Source organism: Mytilus californianus, unplaced genomic scaffold (assembly GCF_021869535.1).
Source record: "Mytilus californianus isolate M0D057914Y unplaced genomic scaffold, xbMytCali1.0.p SCAF_1, whole genome shotgun sequence".
In the NCBI taxonomy this organism is placed as follows: Eukaryota; Metazoa; Mollusca; class Bivalvia; order Mytilida; family Mytilidae; genus Mytilus; species Mytilus californianus.
The window spans coordinates 124,407,769-124,434,596 of record NW_026262581.1 but is presented as its reverse complement, the minus strand read 5'-3'; the positions used below and the strand labels follow the sequence as shown (position 1 = coordinate 124,434,596).

At 31.2% G+C, this 26,828-nt stretch overlaps 1 protein-coding gene across 1 annotated transcript; it reads left to right on the top strand.

Annotated features, from left to right (window-relative positions):
• The first annotated feature begins 199 nt into the window (after positions 1-199).
• Positions 200-26,290, top strand: LOC127711877 (uncharacterized). The gene is made up of 15 exons (XM_052218044.1): positions 200-351; positions 3,783-3,876; positions 4,540-4,634; positions 5,654-5,787; positions 9,698-9,796; positions 11,991-12,143; positions 12,724-12,882; positions 14,288-14,401; positions 16,654-16,782; positions 17,006-17,110; positions 17,297-17,455; positions 18,194-18,289; positions 21,446-22,124; positions 22,627-22,766; positions 26,181-26,290. The coding sequence occupies exons 1-15, from the start codon at positions 282-284 to the stop codon at positions 26,271-26,273; spliced, it is 2,319 nt and encodes a 772-aa protein (XP_052074004.1). The 5' UTR covers positions 200-281; the 3' UTR covers positions 26,274-26,290.
• The last annotated feature ends 538 nt before the right edge of the window (positions 26,291-26,828 follow it).

Here is a 26,828-nt window from a genome sequence, read left to right as displayed (position 1 = left end):
TATAAATATAGTAAAGTGCGAATTTAAGGCTGTATTATTTTAATATCAGATAAAAAACGTTCTAGCAGCGTATTTTTTAGATATAAGGGATATATTTTAGAAATTAAAACTCATTCATTCCTTAAATAAAGACTTTGAATGGACTACTACCACTACTACTGTAAAGATATTCACAAATATCATCACTTTAATAGAGCAATCCATGTGATATTGACTTCCGGTAATTGCACGTTTGTCTTTTTTTAGTGTTCCTCCAGCAGATTGCATTGGATAGAACAAAAATGGGAAAACCGGGAATGAAGACGACTAAAAGGGATGGCATCAATAAGGCAAAACATAGCTTGAACCCAGGTGAATCACAGTTATTAAAATAGTTTGATTGCACAGTTCTTCAAGGTCTCAACACCCCCCCCCTTTTTATTAGTAAATTTCTATACATTTTTAAAACAATAAAATTATTGAAAAATTCATTAAATTACGGGTTTAGTTGTTGTTTTATGAAGTTGCAAATTTTCTTGTATTTAGTAGCACCAATGATTTGTATACAAATCCTTGGTAACACTCCTGTAATAAATTTTTAGGGATTTTTTTTTATTACATTATTTTCCTCTATTATCAATCTGAACATTTTGTAACAATCCCAGAATCATTATCATGTCAGAACACATATATTTAACAACAAATTTAATGCATGGTTCTATAATTATTTATTTGAAATAATATTATTTAGTTTTCTTGTCGCTGAATTAATCTTCTTGTCGCTAAATTAGTTTTCTTGACGTTTCTTGTCGCTAATTAGTGAGACCCTGCACTAGTGTTGAATAATCAGTTGAAATTACCAATCTATCTATTTTATATGAAATCATGCAATTATAACGACAATCAAATTTTACAAAATCCCAATCAATTATCGACATGGCTGAGCCCAACCAACTGATTCCGATCATTGGAACACCACTATCTTATTCATAATTCCCATTTTCAAAAAATCAATATGTAATATTCCTTATTTTTTCTGAACTTAATATTTTCGTGTAGGTTTCTAATTTACTACATCTCACAGATCATTTATGGATAGCACAAATAATTTTGGGCCTAATAATTGAGTTTTCTGGTATTCCAGAGGTATAATGTAACCTCAATCCAATTAGATCATGGATGCTTCCTGATTTACTGATACTCTTTGGTATCTATATGTGAGGAAATCTAGTACTGGGTTTATGCAATAGTTTTCAATTTACTCAACAAGAATACTGTGAAATTCTTTGTCAAAACCTTTTGGAAGTCAGTATACATGTATATGCAATCTGCTTTTCCCCCATATTATCTAAAATAATTGTTTTCATTTAGTCTTTTACTTCCAACTGTAGGAAAGCAGTAGATCTCCCAGCAATAAAACCATACTGTTTGTTTGATAATAGCCTTTAATAGTTTATGTGTTCTGACAATAATATAAAAATAAGAAGATGTGGTATGACAGTCAGGGATATAACTCTATAGGGTTATTACAGAAAAATAACATACATTTGTTATTGTGGACTAAAAAATCAAAGAACTGTGATAACATATGTATGTTACATGTTTCAAAGGGACAATATACATCACTAGTTTAGTTAAAATGCATACAAGTTCTATTGATATTACTATTGTCTTTATGTATACTTAACTATAGAAAGATATAACAGTTCATAGTTTGCCAATTTTGCAAAGTACACCTATATGTTATTACAGAAAAAATATGCCTGTAATAACTAAAGGGTGTTATCACAGCTTCTCTATATCACTCCAAAGCATTTTCTCAGACGTAAATCATGCTTAATTTCAATGTATTTTAATTTATTGTAAGAAATAATGACCAGAGCATGTAATGAGGTTCTGCGCAAGCTTCCCAGTAATTCCCAAGTGTCTCATATAATAGGTTATATTCCTTTAATAACTAAGCTATGTTATTCAGGGTCCGACACTTATGGTTGTCCGATTGCCCGGGGCAAGCTAATGCCGTATTCGGACAAGTAAAAACATCATCTTGGTTGTCCGATCGGGCAAGAGAAAAAAAGTGTTATATGATTAAAATTTCACAAAATCAATAGTGTCTGTTGTTTTGTCCATAGATTACTCAGTGATAACACCGCACGGTCGAGTAAAGTGGTCTTAACCCCCCTTCAATGCGTATATTTCGTCAATTGTTCGCACTGAATTCCCCATTTTACCAAAAATAGATCACGTTTAAAAATATTGGCCAATCAGGCGGCCGCGGCGTTGCTTCGCCATTATCGTTATCCATCGGGACACCACTCGGGCGTTTCCGACGCACGTGTTATTCCCACCGACCAATGGAAAGCGGAGGTCTATTTTCGTTGTTCTAACTTTATAATTTGACATCGGATGTGTATTTCCCTAAGATGGAAAAACGTAAAAGCTTGAAAGAGAAAATTAAATTAAACTTTAACAAATTTGTCAGTTGTTGTCAGTTTATCAAGAAGGGTTATTTGAAATGGCATTTCTTAGATAAATTATTATGAAATAAGTATCTCTATGTAAATAATCCAATTCCCGTATATTCATCGATCTTTTCCCTCCCTCCTTGGCTCATATATGCCTCATAGTATATTTTCATACTCCATAATCAATTTACACCCCATATACATGATAACTATATTTTATCTGCATGTACTACATTACAACCACAAAAATAGCATGTACAAGTTTGGGCATGTAGATTTCACTTTCGGACAAGTAAAAGTAATAGGGCACTTGCCCAACTGGACAAGTTGGTATAAAAGTTAATGTCGAACCCTGTTATTACAGCTAATTTTATCCCTTAAAAGCCTCATCTCATTGATTTACCATGGTTAATCAAAAATGCATTAATTTAATTAAAAAATTAATTAACAAGGCTATGCATTTAGTTTCTGTGCAAAGTCTCAAGAGTTCCCTAGAGCCCATTATAAATTAAAATATTTTTGATTTATTTCACAAATAACAAACATATGTTATTACAGATTTAGAAAATTTAAGGAATAAAGAGTAGACAACTCATGAAAGTATCTGTAATAACACATGCAAGTTATTTTCTGCAATAACCCTATAGAGTTATATCTCTGACTGTATGATTGCCAATAAGACAACTCTCCAAAGAGCCCAAATGACACAGAAATTTAACAACTATAGGTCTCCGTTCGACCTTCAACAATGAGCAAAGCCCATACCGCATAGTCAGCTATAAAAGGCCCTGAAATGACAATGTTAAACAATTCCAACAAGAAAACTGAACGTCTGATTTATGTACAAAATAATGAATGAAAAACAAATATGATATACAGCAACAAACAACAACCACCGAATTACAGGCTCCTGACTTGGGACAGGCACATACAGAGTTTTCTCGTAAAATTTTCTCCAATAACTTACACTCAATAGATGCAAGATTTATGAGCCGCTAATGTTTTGCTTGTGATTTTTTTGACTGTTTTTGAAGATTATATGAACAAGTGAATTTTCAAAGTCTCTAGGTACATTGCATTACTAGTGCATTTTCCAAGTTTTTATAATTATAATAGATCATATCCTTTTATTTCTTTTTAAAAGTAGTAAAACTTAAATCAAATTTAAGACATTGTGTCTGTTTGGGTTAGTAACAAAATTCAGTGCTTCACCTGCCAAAAATTGGTAACAAAGTTGAAAATGATGCTGGTTTTTGAAAGTGTGAGAAAAAAAATCTGATATGCTATAGAATACGGTGAGTGCTAAAGTAATGTTGTCTAAAAAATTTTTTTATTCAGATCGTCCAAAAATAAAAGATGGAGGAGGCACAAACATGCGAGACAGGTCTACAATCAAACGGCTTAAAATGTACAAGAACTTCAAAGCTAAAAGGTAAGGCAAACAGTAGTTTACAGAATGCAATATTTATAAAGTACAAAATTATAGCAGTTGCCAATTATAATCCTGCAAAAAAAAAGATATAATTGTGATTTTGAGATACATTGTAGATCACGATAAACTCTTTGAAAAATCATTAAATAAAACATAGGCTACTGTGCTTGTTTTAGAGAAACATGAGGTACAAAATTGCAAGAAAATCACTTTCCAAAGTTCTGAAAAGTTTTTTAATGTCTCTGGCTTTATTCCAAATGCATAGAGAAATAACTAAACATTCTTGGAAAAACAAATTATTTTGTCAACTGTTTTATTTGAAAACAACAAAACATTTCTTTTGTATCTGATTCAATGTGTAATTCTTCACAATTATAAAAGTTTGTTTTGAAGTCCTGTGACAAGACACTGTTATTAGGACATCATCATACACAAAACCAGTGAAAAGGGACGTTAATGTTCATTATTATGTTAATGATTATCTCCCCTTGAACTGTATCAACTTCCCTTAGAATACAGAATTACAGACAAAAGATATAGGTGTAGTTGATGTTATTAATGAATGACTATAAAATATCATTTGTTAGTACTCAAGGAAACTTATTATTTTATTTAAAAACTGTAATGAATTTGTCTTTAAATGTAAATTTATCTATTTTACAGAAACAGGTCAGGAGAAATAATAAAAGCTGCACCATTCCAGTCCTGGTTACCCTCTGGATCTGTTGCTAGGGTAGAACCTAATAGAAAATGGTTTGGTAAGAAATTGAAATCAATTAACGATCATGTCAGGATCTTCACTTAAAGATGGCTGAATGTTTACTAAATATATCTGAAATTCAATGTAATATTTCAAAGAAAAAGATATATATATTTAATATCATTGAGACAGTAACAAACAACACATAGCAACCAAATATTTATATGTCTTCTGTCTTGTTCTGTACAATTTGTCCTGTTTTATACCCCACCATTAGTACAATAGTAGAGGGACATTGTGTTTAAAAACTGACTGCCAGGAAATAGCACAATAGTGCTGAAATAGGCGATAAACACCAATCAATCAATCATTATGTGTTACAGTCTGGGTCCATTCATCTGTCTTGTATCAGGTTAAAGTTTTGGTTAAGGGTAGTTTACCATGAAGTTGTGGTTACATCAACTTGAAACTTGTACGCATGTTCATTTGATGCAAACTTTTTAAAATATATGTGCCAAAGTAGGGTTTTGTGGTTCAATGCATATGTAAATTGGAGAGGGGCATGTTGACATATTGACACATATTCTTGTTATATAATCTGTTATGGTTTTTTTTTGTACACAACTCAATTGGAAAATAAAATTTCTTTAACTCAGGCTTATTTTGTGTATATTGTTACACTTGTGTGGTTGAGGTGCTGAAAATCTTTTAACAAGGAAAAGCATTGCAACGATTAGAATATATGGAAAATGTTGAATTACTTCAATTATACTGTATGGATGGCATTTTAAAAGTTGTTATGATTGAAAGCAGAAGAGTTCTGGTATATAACCTGCTTAACCATACCTTATTGTAGTCCAGATAAAACCTCAAAGCTGTAATTATAAATTCCTTAGACAAAAAGCTTGTTTGACTGAAGGTAATTTTTCTCACAGAAAACTAAATTATATTTTTATTACATTAAGTCAGGTACTTGGAATAAGTGCAGGTTAAACCACTTTGGAATATGAAATATTTTATTAATAAATTTCATATAAATGTATTAAATTTTACAGTTTGTTTTATATATTTTTATAGGTAATACAAGAGTGATCACACAGTCAGCGTTACAGAATTTCCAGGAGGAAATGGCCAAAGTAAAAAATGATCCATATAAAGTTGTAATGAAGCAGACCAAATTACCTATTACTTTACTAAATGAAACTGCTAAAGTATGTATAATAATAGTCTTTTATTCAAAAGCAATACAGCTTGTAGAATTTACATATACAAATATAATAGCATCAGTGATTAATTACGTACAGGGGTACTACTTGTACAAGTTATTTTTATTTTCTTGAAGAAGTAAATAATAATATACTTATATAAGTAAATTTGTTATATTCATATTTTCTTATAAAGTTTGAATAATCTCCCCTTAATTTTCTCAAAAAATCGACTTGTATAACTAATTTTTTTTTACAATCCCTAAAATTCTCCAGTTTTGGGATGTAAAAACATGCCTTCAACAATTTTTCTCTGGTAAGCTCATATTTTTTTATTAGAGTTCAATGTTTGATCTCATTAATTCAACAGAGAAACTAATTGTGCAAAGATCTTAAGTAATTGCTCAAGGACTTCAAAAATTGCCTCTTGGAGGCTTGTAAATGAGCAGTGTTTTGAAGACAACAGACAAATGAGATTTTCGTTGTCCATGAAATACACTTTAATGATTAGTAAAGACATCTGCAAAGTCGGACAATTAAAAATTCTATTAGAGCAAAAATGTCCTGAGAAATTCCAGAAAAGAAGATACATTGACTTTTTGTCTAGCCTTCGACTTTTGTCGAAAAAGCGAGACATAGCGATCCTACATTCCGTCGTCGTCGGCGCCGTCCACAAATATTCACTCTGTGGTTAAAGTTTTTGAAATTTTAATAACTTTCTTAAACTATCCTGGATTTCTACCAAACTTGGACAGAAGCTTGTTTATGATCATAAGATTATATTCAAAAGTAAATTTTGTAAAAAACAAAATTCCATTTTTTCCGTATTTTACTTATAAATGGACTTAGTTTTTCTGCCAGGAAACATTACATTCACTCTGTGGTTAAAGTTTTTGGAATTTTAATAACTTTCTTAAACTATCCTGGATTTCTACCAAATTTGGAAAGAAGCTTGTTTATGATCATAAGATAGTATCCAGAAGTAAATTTTGTAAAAAAAAATTCCATTTTTTCCGTATTTTACTTATAAATGGACTTAGTTTTTCTGCCAGTTAACATTACATTCACTCTGTGGTTAAAGTTTTTAAAATTTTAACAACTTTCTTAAACTATCCTGGATTTGTACCACACTTGGACAGAAGCTTGTTTATGATCAAAAGCTAGTATCTAGAAGGAAATTTTGTTCTATTTTTTCCGTATTTTACTTATAAATGGACTTAGTTTTTCTTCCAGTTAACTTTACATACAGTCTGCAGTTAAAGTTTTAAAAACATTTATTAGATTCAAAAACCATCCTGGATTTTTACCAAACTTGGACAGAAGCTACTTACAATCAAAAGAGTATAGAGAGGAATATTTTTATAATTTTTTTCCTCATTTTTGTTGAGCCTGCGATTAACGGCAAAAGTAGGCGAGACACTGGGTTCCGCGGAACCCTTATGAATTTTTTACTTGTATAAGTAAAAAAATCTGAATGTCTAAAGGACATAACTAAGCCATTAAAATAATTTACCTATACAAGTAAATAAAATACACTTGTATAAGTATCTTACAATTTTACTTATATAAGTATATTAATATTTACTCCTTCAAGTAAATGAAAATAACTTGTACAAGTAGTACCCTTGAATGACATATGTGTTTTACAATTACAACTTCTTCTACAGTTTTCAACCAAGATCCTTACGACTTCTTAGAAAGATTTTACACATGTTGAAGTTGTGCACCTGCTATTATGGAATTGTTGGAATAATTTTTTCACATTTTCTGAACCATTAGTACAATGTTCTTTTCAAGCAATATCAACAAAATAGGGTATTAAATTTTTGTAATTTTGTAATTGTCTACTTCTACAGTTTTCAACTCTGATCTCTCAAACATCCCTCAAACACCACACAAACATTACATACATCTTGAAGTTGTACACTTGATTTTATGGAGTTGATAATGCTACAGCACCCTTATGGAACGCCATGACTGCCTTATGTTGATGATCATCATTATATGCAGTGGTCACAGCATTATATGCAGCCGTGACAGCATAATATGCAGTGGTCACAACATTATATGCAGTGGTTACAACATTATATGCAGTGGTCACAACATTATATGCAGTGGTGATAGCACTATATGCAGTGGTCACAGCATTAAATGCAGCCGTGACAGCATTATATGCAGTGGTCATAACATTATATGCAGTAGTTACAACATTATATGCAGTGGTCATAACATTATATGCAGTCGTGACAACATTATATGCAGTTGTCCGTCATAACATTATATGCAGTGGTCACAACATTATACGTGTTTTGTTGATGAAGGTGATGATCAGTGATGGTGATGATTGATGATAGTGATGGTGTAGGTTCAGATTCGGTAAACTTCGTAAATTTTTTATCGGAAATTGCTGAATCCAGTCGTAATTGATAATGCCCTGCAAACAAAACGAAACAGTTATTGACGTCATGTAATTTAGGCAATTCGATTGAAATCTTTATCAGAGAAAAAATAACACCTGCTATTGTCTTCAAATTTTTTCAAATCAACAAACAATCTTGCTTTAAATTTTCAAATTTGAAGAAAATTAATTGAATATAAAATGACTTTTAACAAAAATATCACTTTTTATACGCCCGTTTACGGGACGTATTATGGTATACCGTTGTCTGTCCGTCCGTCTGTCCGTCCGTCGTCAACATGTCGGACATTAATTCAAAAACTCTTTAACCAATATGCATGACACTTTGGTAAATTGTTTATATCTATTGATGTGAGCTCCCTTTCATTTTTTATAAATTTTGGATTTACCGTTTCCGAGTTTTGGGGTTTTATTCATTAAAAAAGGGGGGATTTTCCAGTTTTTGGACAATAACTCGAAAACAATTTCACCAATTTGCATGAAACTTTGGTGAATTGTTTATATCTATTGACATGAGCTCCCTTTCGTTTTTTATAAATTTTAGATGTACTGTTTCCGAGTTTTGGGGTTTTATTCATTAAAAAAGGGGGGATTTTCCAGTTTTCGGACAATAACTCAAAAACAATTTCACCAATTTGCAAGAAACTTTAGTGAATTGTTTATTTCTATCGACATGAGCTCCCTTTTGATTTTTATAAATTTTAGACTATAGGTTTCTGATTTATGTTTTTTTTTTTCATTACAAAAAGGGGGATTTTCCAGTTTTCAGACAATAACTCAAAAATGCTGAAAGCATTTTTTTATGAAACTTTGGTAAATTGTTTATATCTGTTGATGTAAGCTCCCTTTTGATTTTTATAAATTTTCGATTTTACGTTTCCGTGTTATAAGATTTTATTTGTTTATAGTCTGACAACAGATTTACTAAGTATTGCGCAACAGCACAGTGTATTGCACAACAACACAGTGTATTGTACAACAGCAAGAAATCTTTAATTGAATATAAATTCAATTCATATAACCAATTTCAAGTTCTTTGACTACATTTATTCAGAAACCTATAATATGTCAAATATTTAATTACAATCCAAATTCAGACCTATATCAAGCTTGAATATTGTGTCCATTTTTGCCCCAACTGTTCAGGGTTGGACCTCTGCGGGCGTATCCAGCTGCGCTCAGCGAAGCAGTTTTTAGAAAATATGTCATTATATTTAAATTTTATCTTTTTTTAGTGCAAATATTTACAGTAAAGTCTTTCAGACCCTGTAGAGCAAATTCATTCACATATCAATCAAAGTATGCATTAGTATAATGGTGAGCTGTCATCTGACAAACCATAAGGCCACATATTTTATGTGCTTGTCAAAATAACTTTTGCGTACACTTTGTATTTACCTGTTGTTTTCTTCGTTGCTTTAGTGTACTATTGAAATGTTAAAAAAAAGCTGTTTTGGACAAGAAAAGCATTTCTGTATCTTAATCAATCTCTTTCAGCATGCCAGGGTACATCTTCTAGACACTGAATCTTTTGAAACAACATTTGGTAAAAAGGCACAAAGGAAAAGGCCAAATATAAAAATAGATGACTTAACGGTTAGTATTTAAGGTAAAGTTAACCCACACAAAATCACTCTGTAATTAACACAAAATATATACTTGATGTAGAGTTTTATATTGAATTGAACAGACCAAAGAAATTTATTCAGTATATTCATAGTTTGCTCTAAAATTTATGGTCTAGTAAATTCTTTTGTCATATAGGAATGAAATGAAATAGGCTTTGACAATTTGTTAGCCCATATGATTATGGTGAAATGTAGCTGTACTCACTGTACATAGTAGTTAGATACTTGTAAGCAAAGCATGAACACATGATCTGTATTCTAATCAATAAATAAAATCATCTGTTCTTGTTTACAATTGTATAAATAAAATCATCTGTTCTTCTTTACAATTGTATAAATAAAATCATCTGTTCTTCTTTACAATTGTATAAATAAAATCATCTGTTCTTGTTTACAATTGTATAAATAAAATCATCTGTTCTTGTTTACAATTGTATAAATAAAATCATCTGTTCTTGTTTACAATTGTATAAATAAAATCATCTGTTCTTGTTTACAATTGTATAAATAAAATCATCTGTTCTTCTTTACAATTGTATAAATAAAATCATCTGGTCTTGTTTACAATTGTATAAATAAAATCATCTGTTCTTCTTTACAATTGTATAAATAAAATCATCTGTTCTTCTTTACAATTGTATAAATAAAATCATCTGTTCTTCTTTACAATTGTATAAATAAAATCATCTGTTCTTCTTTACAATTGTATAAATAAAATCATCTGTTCTTCTTTACAATTGTATAAATAAAATCATCTGTTCTTCTTTACAATTGTATAAATAAAATCATCTGTTCTTCTTTACAATTGTATAAATAAAATCATCTGTTCTTCTTTACAATTGTATAAATAAAATCATCTGTTCTTGTTTACAATTGAATAAATAAAATCATCTGTTCTTGTTTACAATTTTCAAGAATAAGTTGGCAAATTTTAGACTTCCAAGAGACAGTTATACAGTACAATTTCCAAATTTTTAGGATCAATTAAATTCATTTTTCATAATAAAAAAAAAGAAATACATTTAAATTACTCATTTCTTAATGCTATGATTGACCAGTTTAATGCAGCAAGTATGTATCTTAACACTTTTGAAGGGCATTCAATCAAATGTATGCTTTTCAACTTACAAACTTTGAAATATAATCTTTCCAAATTATGTAAAAAATTGATTAAAAATTTCTCTACTTCTAAACAATTTTAAAGATGAATCATTCTTTTAAAGGACACTAGAACACACCCATGCATCGCTGGTCCGTGACTGAATTAAAGTACCTACGCTTCATTTTTAGCCTAGATTTTTAGTATTCGTATTGTTATCTGAGGGTGGTAAAGGGTTATTTTCGTGCAATGTGATCGCCGATTTTTATTTCACGTTCAACATGTTTTTACTTTTTTATTTGACGTTCAGTCGTGCAAGACAGGTGCCTCGTTCAACGTGTTCTGCTTATTTAATTTTACGTGCATCGTGATTTTCAAATGCTTATTTTGCGTGCTCGGTATTTTTCAAATAAAATTCAAACACTTGGCAGGGATCGTCAAGAAATACTTTTTTAAAAGCCGTAATCCATTTATATCATAAATGTGTATACTAAATCGGGAATAACAAGTAAAACAGAGAGTTTATATATACAAGAAGACAATGACTCAGTCACAAAAGGTTCACATCAAAGTCTTTATTTTTCGTGCAACGTTCATGACAGAAATTATTTCACGTTTAACGTGAAATTATGTCTTATTTCACGTTTTTTCGGTTCAAGCACCCCCCCTTTACCACCCTCTTATCTGATAAAGTCATGCTGATTAAAAGGTGCACAGTTTTCTCTGCTTTCAAAATCTTTCTGTTTGACCCGGTCCTGGTTTCTTACTACAACTGGAAACTACATGTGACATATACAATTGGTATCTGTATCGGATTTGACCTGGAACTTGTTAGTTATTGGTAATATTAATTATGTTGAAAACAAAAAGGCCTGGAATGGTATAACTATTAATCAACACTATTGTCCTATATTAGTTATATATGAAGTTGAATTCTTTGAATCGTTGTTTTTACGTCATGCTGGCTAACAAATTGGACCTCGTTATTTTAGTAGTATAGATTTGTAAATTATGTCATCAGAATTATAAGTAAAATCATTTTTATAACACTGAATAATTTTAGTCATTAGTGAATAAAGCAACAGAATCAAGTGAAAAATATGATGTAGAAAAAGACCAGGATTTGGAACGAGATGAACCAGAATTTAGAGAGGAAAATAAAGAAGTAATATTTAGAGCAGGACAGTCAAAGAGAGTATGGAATGAATTGTACAAGGTAGGAATTTTTTATTGTTGTTGCAAAAAATACCTTTTTCTTTCAACCATTCATTTCAAGAAAAATCTCTCGGATGTAACTTAGTAAAACTATGGTAAAGTTGCCATAAACAAGCAATTTAATTAAAAAATGAACAATTTTGAGATAGCTCTAGATAAAAATTTTAATTTGACTGACAAAATTGCATGAAATATGGATTAAAAAATAACAACATGTTATTGCATGTTTGGTAATGAGATATTGTCAAAGCAAGCAGACAAATTTTTGTTAAATAAATAATTGGTTGGTTAGTTTTTATGCCTCCACCGCCAGGCGAAGTTTTATCCTTGTCTGTCAGTATGTACGACCCGAAATTAATTTCTGTTCCGTAACTTTAGTGTGCTTCTACCAAATGTTATGAAAGTACGAATTTGGGTGGCGTCGCTTTCACTGTCCTTGTGTTATGCCCCTTTATAAATGTAAAAATTGCCAAATTTGCTGTTTTGCACCCTCGACATACAGAAACAAACGTCATTTTATAAGGGGAAAAAATCATTATAAATTGATGACAAAGTTGTAGTAATTTTTCTCTGTACTTCAGGTAATAGATTCATCAGATGTTGTGGTACAAGTGTTAGATGCCAGAGATCCAATGGGAACTAGGTGTTACCAGGTAGAAAAATACATGAAGAAGGAAAAACCACACAAACATCTAATGTTTGTCCTCAATAAAGTGGATCTCATTCCTGTTTGGGTTACAGTAAGTATTTATTGCAACCTGATGTTATCCAGCATTCTGGGAGAAAGAAATACCACAAAAACATCAGAAACTATATCTTGTTAAAAACAATTTTATATCATTCATATCATAGTTCTAACTCCTATATTTAGATCTAAATCTGACTCTACTACATTGCATCTTGATTATTGTGGAACACATGCACTTTAAAACATCAATGAGTATAAAGCCATTATATCTGTGCACAGAGTTTGCCATCCAATCCATAATCAAAGCTAAGAACACATCAAGTATCCAGTCAATACTTTATAATGGATTAATATCCAGTCCTTAATCAAACCTATGAACATATTATCAAGTATGTAGTCAATACTATAGAATGGTTTATTAGTAGCAAATCCTGCTATTTCCTGTAGAGCTACCAATAAAATAATCCTGTTTTATAAAAACAAATATTAATTGGATTCAACACTAGTGTACAGCAACTGGTAACCGTTCCTGATCACATTAGTTCATCTCTGGTTTTTGGCTGTCAGAGAAGTGTTAAGTAAACGGTTGTTAGTTTGTCCATTTTCTTTTGGTCATGGTGTTCTTTGTCTTTCTTTAACATGTGCTTTCTGATTGCTTCTTTGTTATTCTCTGCCTCTTTTTACGAGATGCAACATGATGTAGCTGAAGCAATACATATTAATCCTACATTCTGTTGTTGTCTGTCATCTCATATTTAGATTCTTTTTAGTGTTTAACTTATCTTAAATGTAAAATCGACTTTATAAATATAAAGCTAGATTCAGATGCAGGTATGTACTGAACATTATGTGCAGGGGGTAGGATGAATTAGGTATGGACTTGCTGTGGCCTACATATACATTAATATTTGTAGTGCTGTACATGCAAAAAGCGTTTGATCAATCATAAAAAAATAATCTTTTCCAATTTATTGTTATAAAAAACAGCAAAAAACCAGATTTTGTAAATAATTATACATGCATTTGAAAAAAGACTGGCATATATACAAGATTTAAAGACTACTTCAAGAATTCAATAATATTAACCACTGGACGTAAAGCAACCAACAATCAATCAATCAATATTATTAGAATATACATTTCCATTTAAAAGAGAAATCCTCAAGCATAAGGAATATAAAAACTTTTATTACTGTTGATTATGTTTCTTTCGGCAAACAAGATAAAACAAGATTTTCACAAATTAAATATAAAAGAAAGGATATGGAGTATCCATCCATGACACAAAATCAGTACATGCACGGCAAAACGCACAAAAAGCAAAATTTAGTTTTCAAAATTAAAAAAAAATACTTTACTTCTTTACAAAACAGTACAACCAGATGGGAATTTTCAGAGTTCACAAACACTTTGTGCATGTTCATGATGTTAAAGAACATATTTTTTAATTTTTTCAGCAAAAGTGGGTAGCTATATTATCATCTGAACATCCAACAATGGCTTTTCATGCTAGTATTACAAACCCATTTGGTAAAGGAGCTATGATAACTCTACTGAGACAATTTGCAAAGGTCAGTTAAATGCATACACTTGTAAAATATTGTTCGATATTCATATGGAGCTATATGATCTCTATTAATTTTTTTGAAAATCTGTTTTACTATTTAGCATAAAAAATGTATATTGATAAACAACATAATCATGATTAAACAAGAATGTGTCCATAGTACACGGATGTCCCACTCGCACTATCATTTTCTGTGTTCAGTGGACAGTGAAATTGGGGTAAAAAAACTTAATTTGGCATTAAAATTAGAAAGATCATATCATAGGGAACATGTGTACTAAGTTTCAAGTTGATTGGACTTCAACTTCATCAAAAACTACCTTGACCAAAAACTTTAACCTGAAGCGAGACAGACGGACGAACGGATGCACAGACCGAAAAACATAATGCCCCTAGGTGGGGCATAATAATGTTTTCATCTCTGTGGGAAAAAAATGACAGATTACCATTTTAATGACCCTTCCACTCAGTGACAGAGGCATATAGTGTTACCAATGTCTGTCATTAGATCATACCGTTACTCTGTCAATCTGTCATTTTGAATTTGAACAGTTGTCCAGCTAATTTTTTGTTATGTGTGCAGATGTTGATCTGATATTTCATACGCCCATCGAAATGTGAGACGTATTATGGTATAACAATGTCCTTCTGTCAACACTTGTCAATGTCAACACTTCGTACGATAAACCAAATTCACATTAACCAATGTGCATAAAACTTAAACACAACATTACAATCAACAGAAGAAAGCTCCCTTTCGATTTTTATCTCACCTGAGATGAAAGTCGCAGTATGCGAGACTTAGGGATTACTATCCAGCGTCAACTGTGGCTGCGTAAACTATTTGTATAAAGCTTTATATTTCATACTTTGCATAAAGATACATTATGTTATGAAGTTTCCGTCTGTCATATGTCCATTGTCCTTGACCTCATTTTCATGGTTCAGTGACTGCTTGAAAAAAAAATCAAGTTTTTTTTGTCATGTGAATTTCTCACTTATTATGGGTATAAGGATAACTATATTTGGTATATATGTTCCTCACATCGTCTACATGTCTGTCAGACAGGGTTCACCTGACCTTGACCTCGTTTCATGGATCAGTACACAAGGTTAAAGTTATGTGATTAGGTCTGTTTCTCAGATACTATAAGCAGTAGGTCAACTATATGTTTTGTGTATGGAATGATAATTTGTAAGGGGTACATGTCAGACTTGCAGGTTTCATCTGACTTTGACTTCATTTTCATGGTTCATTGGTCAATGTTAAGTTTTTGTGTTTTTGTCTGTTTTTTAAGTACTATAAGCAATAGGTCAACTGTATTTGGTGTATGGAATGATTGTAACGTGTACATATTGGTCTAGCCGGTGTCATCTGACCTTGACCTCATTTTCATGGTTCATTGGTCAATGTTAAGTTTTTGTGTTTTAGTCTGTTTTTCAAATACTGATAGCAATATGTCAGCTATATTTGGTTATAGAATGATTGTAACATGTACATGTTTGGTTATAGAATGATTGTAACATGTACATGTCTGTCTGGCAGGTATCATCTGACCTTGACCTCATTTTCATTGGTCAATGTCAAGTTTTTGTGTTTTGAACTATTTTCAATTACCATAAGCAATAGGTCAACTATATTTGATGTATGGAATGAGTGTTAGTGTGTACATGTCTGTCTGGTAGGTAGCATCTGACCTTGACCTCATTTTCATGGATCTTAAAAATGTTAAGTTTTGGGATACTTGTAGTAAAATCTTTATCTTTAAGACTTTCAACATAAAATCAATGGTCAGTAAAGCAGGCAAGACATTTCAGCGTGTGCACTCTTGTTTTAATTTTAGATTTGTCTTTCAAGAGTTTTGACTCTTAGATTTAAGACAATTTTTTCACAAATCACGCAATAACTCCAGTATTCGTGAATTCAGTTCCTCCAAATTTTACATTATTGTGGATATTGATGCAAAGAAAGCTCTCTTGTAATTTTTTTAATTTACCAGTTTGTCGCTCTAGAGTAATGGGACTTTAATTGTCAGATTTTATTAAATTTTTCACAAATTGTACCATAACTTGCGTAATTGTTGGAATTGGTGAACATATGATTAAATGCCTTCCAAACATCTCATTTTATTCTTGCAACGAATTTAGTATGTACAATAAGGGCATTTCATGTGCTCTTGGAACTAGCTACATTCCTAAATTTTCCAATAATTAGGTGAAAGTTAATGAATGTTTTGAATCGTTCATCTTTTTTAGTTGCACTCTGACAAGAAACAAATTAGCGTAGGATTCATTGGATATCCTAATGTTGGAAAAAGTTCCATTATAAATACTCTGAAAGCAAAGAAAGTTTGTAAAGTAGCACCTCTGGCTGGTGAAACAAAGGTTAGTTTATTATATATATATATATATACCAGTATAGTTATTTAGCACATCTAATTTTATATTGATGCTTTATATTAAAATGCTTGATTTTGATTAAGGATACTGTATTAAATCTCTTAATTTTCTTTTAGACCTTGAAGGCCTATGAATTTGTTGTGTTCTTTATTTCTATAGACAGATATGGTTGAATGCCAACAATTAAGAATTATTATTTGTATCACAGGTATGGCAATATGTGACATTGATGAGAAGAATATATTTGGTAGATTGTCCTGGTGTAGTATACCCAACTGCTGAAACACCAACAGAATTTGTTCTTAAAGGAGTTGTAAGTATCAAGATTATAGTAATAGTCCATAAACAAAAAATCAACAATTATAATGTTAAATTAAAAAAAGAAACATAATGTTTAAGTTAAAAAAACACATTATAATGTCAAGTTTTCAAAATTATTAATTTTCTCTCATGATATCAAATATTTCTGCTCTACAGCTGTGATTCAATACATTTTTAGGTAAGAATAGAGAATGTAAAAACTCCAGAAGATTATATACAGGCCATGCTGGACAGAGTGAAAACAGATTACATAAAGACAACATACAGTCTAATTAGTTGGAATAGCCATGAAGATTTCTTAGAACAGATTTGTCGTAAATCTGGCAGGCTTCTTAAGGTAGATTATAGTTTTTGTATAGCCAAATCAGATAGAATTAATGTAATGATTTTCAAGAACTACTGTAGATTCATTATTATTCGTTGGATACCAATTTTCATGGATTTCGTGAGTACAGACAAACCATGAAATCAAATCTTCAACAAATAACACATTTTCAATAGGTTTGTATGCAGACTTCAGAAAATCCACGAAATTAAATATCCACGAACATGTAAATTTTCTTTAATCCACGAAAATTGGTACCCACAAAAATAAATGAATCCACATTAACTATTTTTAAATTTTGAAGAGTTTTTAGGATAGAGATTGTTGTGGTGTTGCCACTTTTACCGTTCTCGAGGTATGTCTCTTTATAAATGGAAAAATTGCTGAATTTGCTGTTTCCACACTAACTTTACTTTGCCTAAACCAAATTTTACAAAACTTGTGCATTATGCTTATTATAACCAGACATGATCAAGTTGGAATTTGAGTGGTGTTACTTTCACTGTTCTTGAGATATGTCCCTTTATTAAAAGAAAAATTGCTGTCCGAATTTGCAGCATAATTGCAAGCTGTATATCTGTGTCCAATTCTTCTTTTAATTCATTTAACATAAGTTCTCAAGTAGTTAATGATAGACCAAAGTATGTCTGAGATTCAGGAACCATACAGTAAGGAAATATACATTCTTCAAGAAGATTGTTTTAATAATTTTGATGTGTTTAATGATGTAAATGTTATATATTTTTATAGGGGGGTGAGCCAGACATATCTACAGTAGCAAAGATGGTACTGAATGATTTCCAGAGAGGCAAAATACCGTACTTTGTTAAACCACCTGGTACTGAGGTAAGATACACAGTGTCATATACATCTAATAGCAGTGCTATGTAAGCAATCTGAATATGCATGGGACATATAAATTTATTGGTAGCCAGTCCTAACCCTTTGGTGTCATTGTGTATATATTCAAAATATCTATAAAGACAACAGAGAGCATCTGAATCTCCCTCATATAAAATTTATGGTTGTTATTTTCTTCTTGCCTGATGCAGAATGAGAGATATAGGGATGCTAATCAGGTGGTGACGCCTAAAATATTTGTGTAAAGCTTTATATTGCAGAAGGTAAAAGACCTGGATACTTTATACTTTGAATACAGATGCTTTTTGTTTCCATCTGGCATACTGTGACAGTACTTTTGTTCATTGGTATCAATTTTCATGGTTTGAGCAAAAGCTACATGTTCGTGTGTTCTTAAATACGTGGAATTTAGTTTTTCTGAAGAAAAAAAATCGAGTGAAAAATTTGAAGCCATCAGAAACGAAGATTCTTTATAATAATAATCATATGTTGTTTATAGTGATTTGTGGTCATTGCAAAATAAGATGTTCATTTTGACTTGCTTGTTCGTTTTTCATAACTTCTATAAAGTTACATTACTGTCTGTACATCTCAGTTTGTCGACCATTTTCAGGCCCTTGCCCACTAGATCATGGTCCAGTGACCGAATTAATAAGCAATGTTGCTGTCCATCAGATTGTCTTTTTCTGAATTTTATGCTGATAGGCGAGACATATTTCTGTGTCAACAGTTTATGCTATTTTACTTTTTTTTATAAGCACTAGCTAAGCTATATTTGGAGTATACAATGATTGTAAGGTGCACATTCCCTTCTGCCAGGCTTCATTTAGCCTTGACCTCTTTTTCATGGATCATTTATAATGTTCAGTTTAGGTGATACCTGTAGTAGAACCTTTATCTCAAAGACTTTCAACATGAAATTCAATCATGATCAGTAAAGCAGGTGAGACATTTCAGCATGGACACTCTGGTTTATTTATATATTGCAAGCGCACATAAAATCTGATTCTAGTATAAAATAATACATCTCATAATAAATTTTGTTAAATCATATAAAAAAAAAAAGCATTATAAAATAAATCTTATTTATAAGTAATTTTTGTAGATTTTTGTTAATAGTCTAATTTAGACATTTTAGTAATTTTTATACGACCTCAAATAATTTTTTGGGATTGTATAATGGTATGATGTCGTCGTCTGCGTCGTCGTCCGAAGACACATTGGTTTCCGGACAATAACTTTAGTTTAAGTTAATGGATCTCTATGAAATATTTTAAGAAGGTTCAATACCACAAAAGGAAAGTTGGGATTGATTTTGGGGATGATGGTCCCAACCATTTAGGAATTAGGGGCCCAAAAGAAACATTTTTCTAGTTTCAGGATAATATCTTGTGTATAAGTATTTCGATTTCTCTGAAATTGTACAACAATGTTTAATACCACAAGTAGAAGGTTGGGATTCATATTAGGGGTTATGGGCAAATAGTTTAGGAATTAAGGGCCTAAAAGGGGCCAAAAACAACAATTTTTGTAGTTTCCGGACAATAACTTGTGTGTGAGTGAATGGATCTCTCTGATATTGTACCATAAGGTTCCATATCACAAAGGGAAGGCTGGGATTGAGTTTGGGGGTAATTGCCTCAAACATGTAGGAATTAGGGGCCAAAAAAGGGCCAAAAACATGCATTATTCTAGTTTCCAAACAATAACTTGTGTTAGATGTGTATGGATCTCTCTGAAATTGTACTACAAGGTTCCATACTTCAAAGGAAAGAATTGGATGGAGTTTTGGGGTAATTGCTCCAAGGGGGGATTCCAAAAGTTGGGGGGGGGGGGGGTTTCCAATTTTTTTAAGGAATTCATATTTTTCCAAAAATTTTCAAATTTCAAATTTTGTAAAAGTTTCAAGAAGTAATCTTCAATTGCACAGTATTGTGCAATAGATTTGTAAGATCTTTAACCACATTTATTTTGTGTCAGAAACCTAGATTATGTCAAAAATTTGATCACAATCAAAATTCAGACAGTATCAAGCTTGAATATTATATCCAAATTTGCCCCAACTTTTCAGGGTTCGACCTCTGCGGTCGTATCTGGCTGCACTCAGCGAAGCATTTTATTTATATTTTCTTCTCAACTTGTACTTTAGGTAAAATCAGTTTCCAATTATTCATCAATTTTGTTGATAGTCTGTGGTTTCTTCCGGCAATATAAGTGACTGCAATGATATGATGAATAAGTTCAGAAACTGTGTTCAAACTTCAAACCTGTATGAAATAAACATATTAAAGGGGCATTAGCTAAGAGATATAAAAAAAAAATACGATTTGTTTTGTTCAATCAATAATGAAAGTGAAATAGTGAAATAATAATTCGCTTTTAGTAGCCAGTTTGGTTCAATTTTGTCAAAATAAGCTAAGAAACATCGTTCATGAATTATTCGTAAGTGAATAATTCAACCTCATTCAATCCGTATTCATGTGACGTTCAATTTAACTCCTTAGCTAGAGATGGGTTATGCATGAATAAGGCGTGTTCAGTTATTAAAAGGAAAAGAATGTCAACATTGAAAGTGAAACAAGGGTAAACCATTTGATTGACTGATTCGATCCACAAAAACTCATTTTTATACAGGTAAAAATGTTTTGATGATTAACATATATTTTTCACCTATAATATGAAATCAAACAGACCTAGAAAAATCCAATTGTACGAGTTTGTTATCTATTTATATCTATATATATATTTATATAGGGTTATATGACCATCAGCAGTCTTGGGAGGTCACCTCGATGGTTAATAAGATGGCGACTAGACTAAAATACACATGAAAGGATGATACATTTTATCGAGCCCATGCATTGTTAATTGTTTTTTTTAGACTTTATAATTTGGATATATGTTTAAGTATGTTATAAATCAAATATGAGAATTTGAGTCAAATCGGTGAACATGAATTTGAAAGCTAATGCCCCTTTAAATACAATATTAAAGAAATGTACTAATTTTGAAATAAATGTCATTCTTATACATCCCTTTACATTCTTTATTAATTTGACGAAAAATATGTTAAAATGTTAAGAATGATCTTTAGATGTTTTATTAGCATGTGCATTTTCACAAGATTGTTTCATTTCTCAGGGAGAAGATTTTGATAACAAAGTAGAAAAAGATGAACAGAAGTCTGCCTCTGCTAACAAGAAAGAGAAGAAGTTACCTCAAGTAGCTCAAAAATTTAGTAAAATAAGGGTTGAACCCGAGTTCTCTGGAAATGATGTGAAATGTCTGGATGAAGAAAAGGTCCAGGATGCATCAGACATTGAAGTTATGTCAGATGAAGATGATGGTGTTGATGAATCTGACGATGAAGGTGCAGAGTTAGAGGATTCAAATAACAGCCTAAAGATGGAAACAGACGTAAAAGAGGAATGTAGTAACACTCTAAGTGAAGCAAGCATGGCTGAATGTGATAGCAGTACTGATATAGACAAGACAACCAAATCATCTAGCCTTGTTGTTGAAATGATGAATGACTCCAAAAACATTAATAAATGTGATAAAAAAGTAAAACACAAATCAGACTATGGATCTAAAGGAAAAAAGATAAAACATACAGACTTAAGCTCAGATAAACAAAAAGCTGTTAACAAAGAAAGCAAAGATTTTACAGTGGCTTCATCAACAGAAACAGACAAATTAAGAAATATTGATAAATATACACCAAGCCGTAAACGACAGTTTAAGACAACAACAAGTGGTAGCTTTGTTGTAGAAGATTTAACCCCTGCAAAGAAAAAGAAAGATATTGCTAATCCTACAGGTATGTAATTCTCCTTGGAAGTGAAGACTATATTTTGTATTTTTTGTATTTGAAATTCATTGTTAGTCATATGCATTGCATTGAATTTCAGTGAGAATTTTAGAAATTTTAAGATTTATTGACACTGCAATATTATAATACATTATAACAAGTATTTAAGGCTTATTCATGCATGCTGCTGAGACATGTAGATTTACCCCTTGTCTGACCTTCTATATATATATGTACACATCCTTATTTGTTCTCTTGGGTTTAGGTCCATTTCTTCGCTACCTATGATTAAAGGTCAGAGATTTTTCAGAACTACAGTCCTATTAAGATCACTTTAAAACATTTCATGCTTGAGAAATTAAGCCGAATGCTTACATAAAGGTCTCGTTTAAAAACTGTTGTTTTGTAAGTGCTTGATTTGTGAAAACTAGAATATGATAATAAATGAAGCTACGGCAGAAATAATATTAAAGACTACATTTAATGTTTTGTAATTTGTTGACTGTTACAGATGGAAATTGTGTTTATACTGTAGAGGACAGTCCATCTGTGACTTGTGTTGATGTTATAAGTAATCCTAAAGTTCCCAAGAGACAGAAAAACGTCATACCTGAAGATCCTGTACCTCAAAGGAAGTTAACCAGTAAACAGGTGAGCAAAACAACATCAATTGTTTCATAGTGATAGATTTTAACTTAACATAGAAATTTTTATTGTATATAACTTCTAATCATTTCTCATGAGGTGATATAATTGTTGGAAAAATTAGATAATAGATCAGCTATTTTGTCATTTTTAGCTCAAAGGTAACATTTGTAAGTGAGCTTTTCTCATCACTTGGCATTTGTTGTCCGTCATTGTTAACTTTTACAAAAATCTTCTCCTGAAGCAACTTGGCCAAATTTAACCAAACTTTGCCACAATCATCATAAGAGTATCTAGTTTTTAAAATGTATCCGATGACCCCACCCCACCTGCCAACCAACATGGATGACATGGCTTAAAGAAGAACATAGAAGTAAAATGCAAATTTGTCTATTATCTTGAAAACTGCTATGATTAGAGAAAATCTGACAAGGCAGAAATTTTCAGAATGTTGAGATCTACCTGCTGTCCAGGGCTTCCAAAACGGTCATATATTCCGGACTTGACCGAAACTTTCATAAAAAGACCGGCTGCTCTCAGCCTCAAACGGTCAAATAGAATTGGTGTGCCACATTTTGTTATTCAAGGCATTTTCATGAAACGGTCATTTCAATTTTTACCAACTATCGATCGATAAAAATGTCCGTTTGGGGCTTTGGGCATGTCCGTTTGGGCATTTTAGTTTATAATTGTGGCAATCTATTTCACAAAGATATTTCGGTCATAATTGGGTTTAATAAAACAGAAGCAGCATATTAGAGATACTTTGAAGTGTCTCAGTTAGTCTAATCCTCTGGGTACATAAATGTACGGCTTGGTCTTTAGCTTGTGTACATCAATAAAAAGTAGAAAAAACACGTTTTCTTTTATTTAAATAACAACAAGCTGTCAAACAATTATCCCTTCAATAAGTTATATTGAAGCCATAAATCATTCACTGATTACAGGTTTGTTACCTTTGATGAGGTGTCCTTAGCTTATCTTTATCAATAGAATTAATGATGCATAACAATGTACATAAAGGTAATCCGGTAAACGAGGTCAAACATGTAAGCGTGTATGGAACAACATCCTATTTAATTACGCTTTATAGATATTATTTTAAATGAGCATTCAGTTTTAAAAGTATCCTGATATTTAAAAGTTATTCTTCAAATAAGGATATTTATAAATGAATAAGTATGATATATATTATTTTATTTAACACTGTACATCGTGTTAAATACTGGGGTACTCTCAAGGGGAAAATTTACTAAAATATATAGGAAAAACCAATGGACAAATTTCAGTCAATAAATGATTTAACTAAGTTAAATGGTGCCGTGATCACTTCTAAATTATATCAAGAGAACAATGCCTGCTCCGAATTTATTCAGACAATTTCCGATGTTATAGAGAAAGAGGTGATGTCCGACGTAAAGTTAAGTCCCGCCGTGGGAATTATGATCGACTAAGGTGTAGTCTAGGTATTGACGCTTTAGATCAACTTATGAGGATAAGCTTAGTAGGTGTAGATGTTAAAGACTTTGACCCTGTTCCTGCTATCCGCAAATGGCAATCCGTTCGTAACCGCCATGTTTATCAGAACAATGCATTTAGCAAGCTCATGAATGTAAAATCTTTAATTAGACTAAATGAACTCTAATCTTGTGCTGTGATCTGTGCTTCTTTTCAATGTGCTCATTGTAATATTTATTGCGTGTGTTTGTCAGCATTGTGCTCTTCTGACATTTTATTGTTGTTATATGCTTACATAAAATATCATGTTGTTATTCATTAAATTATTTATCAACTGAGTATGTTTTTATTTATTCCTTATTTTCTAAATCAGGTTGGGAAATTGTACAAAGAAAAATGTTATCACTGTTCAGTAGATTTTACACGGTTTAAAACAATATCCTTCATCGGGCCTCCTCAATGTTATCTATAAATACCGCATCAGTTGTAAAAGTCACGTGGTCAGGTAATCAATACACAAAAAGAAAAGTATCACGTGTATTGATGATCAAGTTGTACTGCAATTAAAGCCAACATCAACAGTTTCAAATAAGATGGCCTTAATTTACAAAGTGTTAAGTACTCACAGAGAGAAGATAGATTATATAAACAGAAACAAAAACATGAGAACAGTCAGGTACTGAAGCTGATTGATGCAATGATGGTTACTGTATTACGATACACAGAAAAATGACACAATACCGAGGATAATATTTTATTTATTTTTAGAATGAAGAAAACAAAACAGTTATAAATAATTTTATTGCATATAACACTACTAATTATTTAGACACATATATCAATTTATGCATCCTCTCAGTTACATTTAAGTATCCAGCTGATCATTGACCGTCAAAAATATTTCTTTGAAAAATGTCCGGCTGTCGTCAGGAAATTTTGGAAGCCCTGCTGCTGTCCATTTATGTCAAAACTGTCCGACAACTTATTCTAGGAGTTATTGCCCTTAAATGTCAAATTTTACCTTTTTTTTCATTTTTGCTGATTATTTTTGAAAACTATAAATGATAGAAAGAATCTAATCAGGAAAAGTGATTAGCAAGATAAGATCTACAAATAAGTCAGCAAAGCTGAAATTGTCTCCTTATTGGAGTTATTGCCCATTAATGATGATTTTTACCAAATTTTTGCCTAAAACCTTAGAAACTATAATAATTATATAGCCAAAATGATCAACAAAACAAGATCTACAAATAAGTCATTATGACCCAAATCGTCAGTCGACCCTTATTGAAGTTATTGCCCTATAATGATGATTTTGCCCATTTTTAGCATATTGCCTATTATCTTAAAAGTTATAAAAGATAGATAGAAAATTTGAAAAGCAAAAATAATCAGCAAGACAAGATCTACAAATAAGCCATCATAGCTGAAATCTTCAGTCAACTCGTTAGTTATTGCCCTTTAAAGATAATTTTTACCATTTTATTGTGTTTTTTGTCTATATTCTTGAAAGGTATCATAGATACAAATGTACATAGAAACTTTAAAAAGGAAATATGATCAGCAGGACAAGATTTACAAATACGTCATCATGACTGAAATTGTCAGTTTAATCTTTATAGAGTTATATATATTGCCCTTTCATGATGATTTTTATCAAAAAGTGGCCATTGTTGAAGATGCAGGTGAGCAACACAGGCTCTTTAGAGCCACTAGTAAATAAATATTTAAAGAAATGATGTAATATACATATGAAACTTGCAGTATGAATGAGTATTCATTCTGATGAATTCATCCTGAATAGTCCATTAAAACAGAAAAGACAAATGAAAACACATTTCTAGACTGATTTGGAGATAACAGGATAGTTTACTTATTTCTACAGTACCAAACTTATTACTCTTTAAGTAGTTAAAAAAAGTATATGTTCAATACTACAAAGGTTTTTTTATTTAATTCCAGAGAAGAAAACTAGAAAGGGATGCCAAGGAAAAGAAGATAGGGACTCATTTCTATGCTACTGCCAATGTCAAAAATAGAAGGAGCAGAAAATAAAATTGTTTGAATACATATTTATTGAATATTTATTTCATTGTTTTTTTTCCTTCATATTCTTCCATATATATAATTTGTGAAATACACTACATGGTGTAGAAAAATATCTGACAAATAAAAAGTAAAGCAAAAAACAAACAGATATAAACAAACTAGGTCCTACATACTAAGGCCTCAATAACTTTAAATATACCTCTCATTTAAGTTCAGGATTATGTATGGCTACACCAATTTTATGTCATGCAAATTTGGAATCATAAAGTCATTTTCAAATTTCCTTTTCTTCATTCCCAGAAGAAAATAGTCTTTATAGTATATTCATTGTTTTTACCTTAAAAACAATTTAAGAAAAAAATATGATAAAATTCTTTGAATTTACTCATTTCAATTTCTTATTGAAATTCAAATAGGAGCAAAAGCTTTTCTTTAAAAAAATATTTTGTGAACAGCCCAAAAGGTTTCCTTAATAGAATGTGATGTATGAGTAAACTCTTTAGTATGGATAGGCAGTTAAATATATATATTTTGTTCAACTGTAATCTCAATTTAATATAA

What these genes read in the sequence shown, in the direction of transcription:
- LOC127711877 (XM_052218044.1), top strand. Translation starts at nt 282, where the DNA reads ATGGGAAAACCGGGAATGAAGACGACTAAAAGGGATGGCATCAATAAG. An exon ending in TATGGAATGAATTGTACAAG is followed by an intron (nt 12,144 to 12,723) that starts GTAGGAATTTTT and finishes TCTGTACTTCAG; the next exon opens with GTAATAGATTCATCAGATGT. An exon ending in TTAAACCACCTGGTACTGAG is followed by an intron (nt 18,290 to 21,445) that starts GTAAGATACACA and finishes TTCATTTCTCAG; the next exon opens with GGAGAAGATTTTGATAACAA.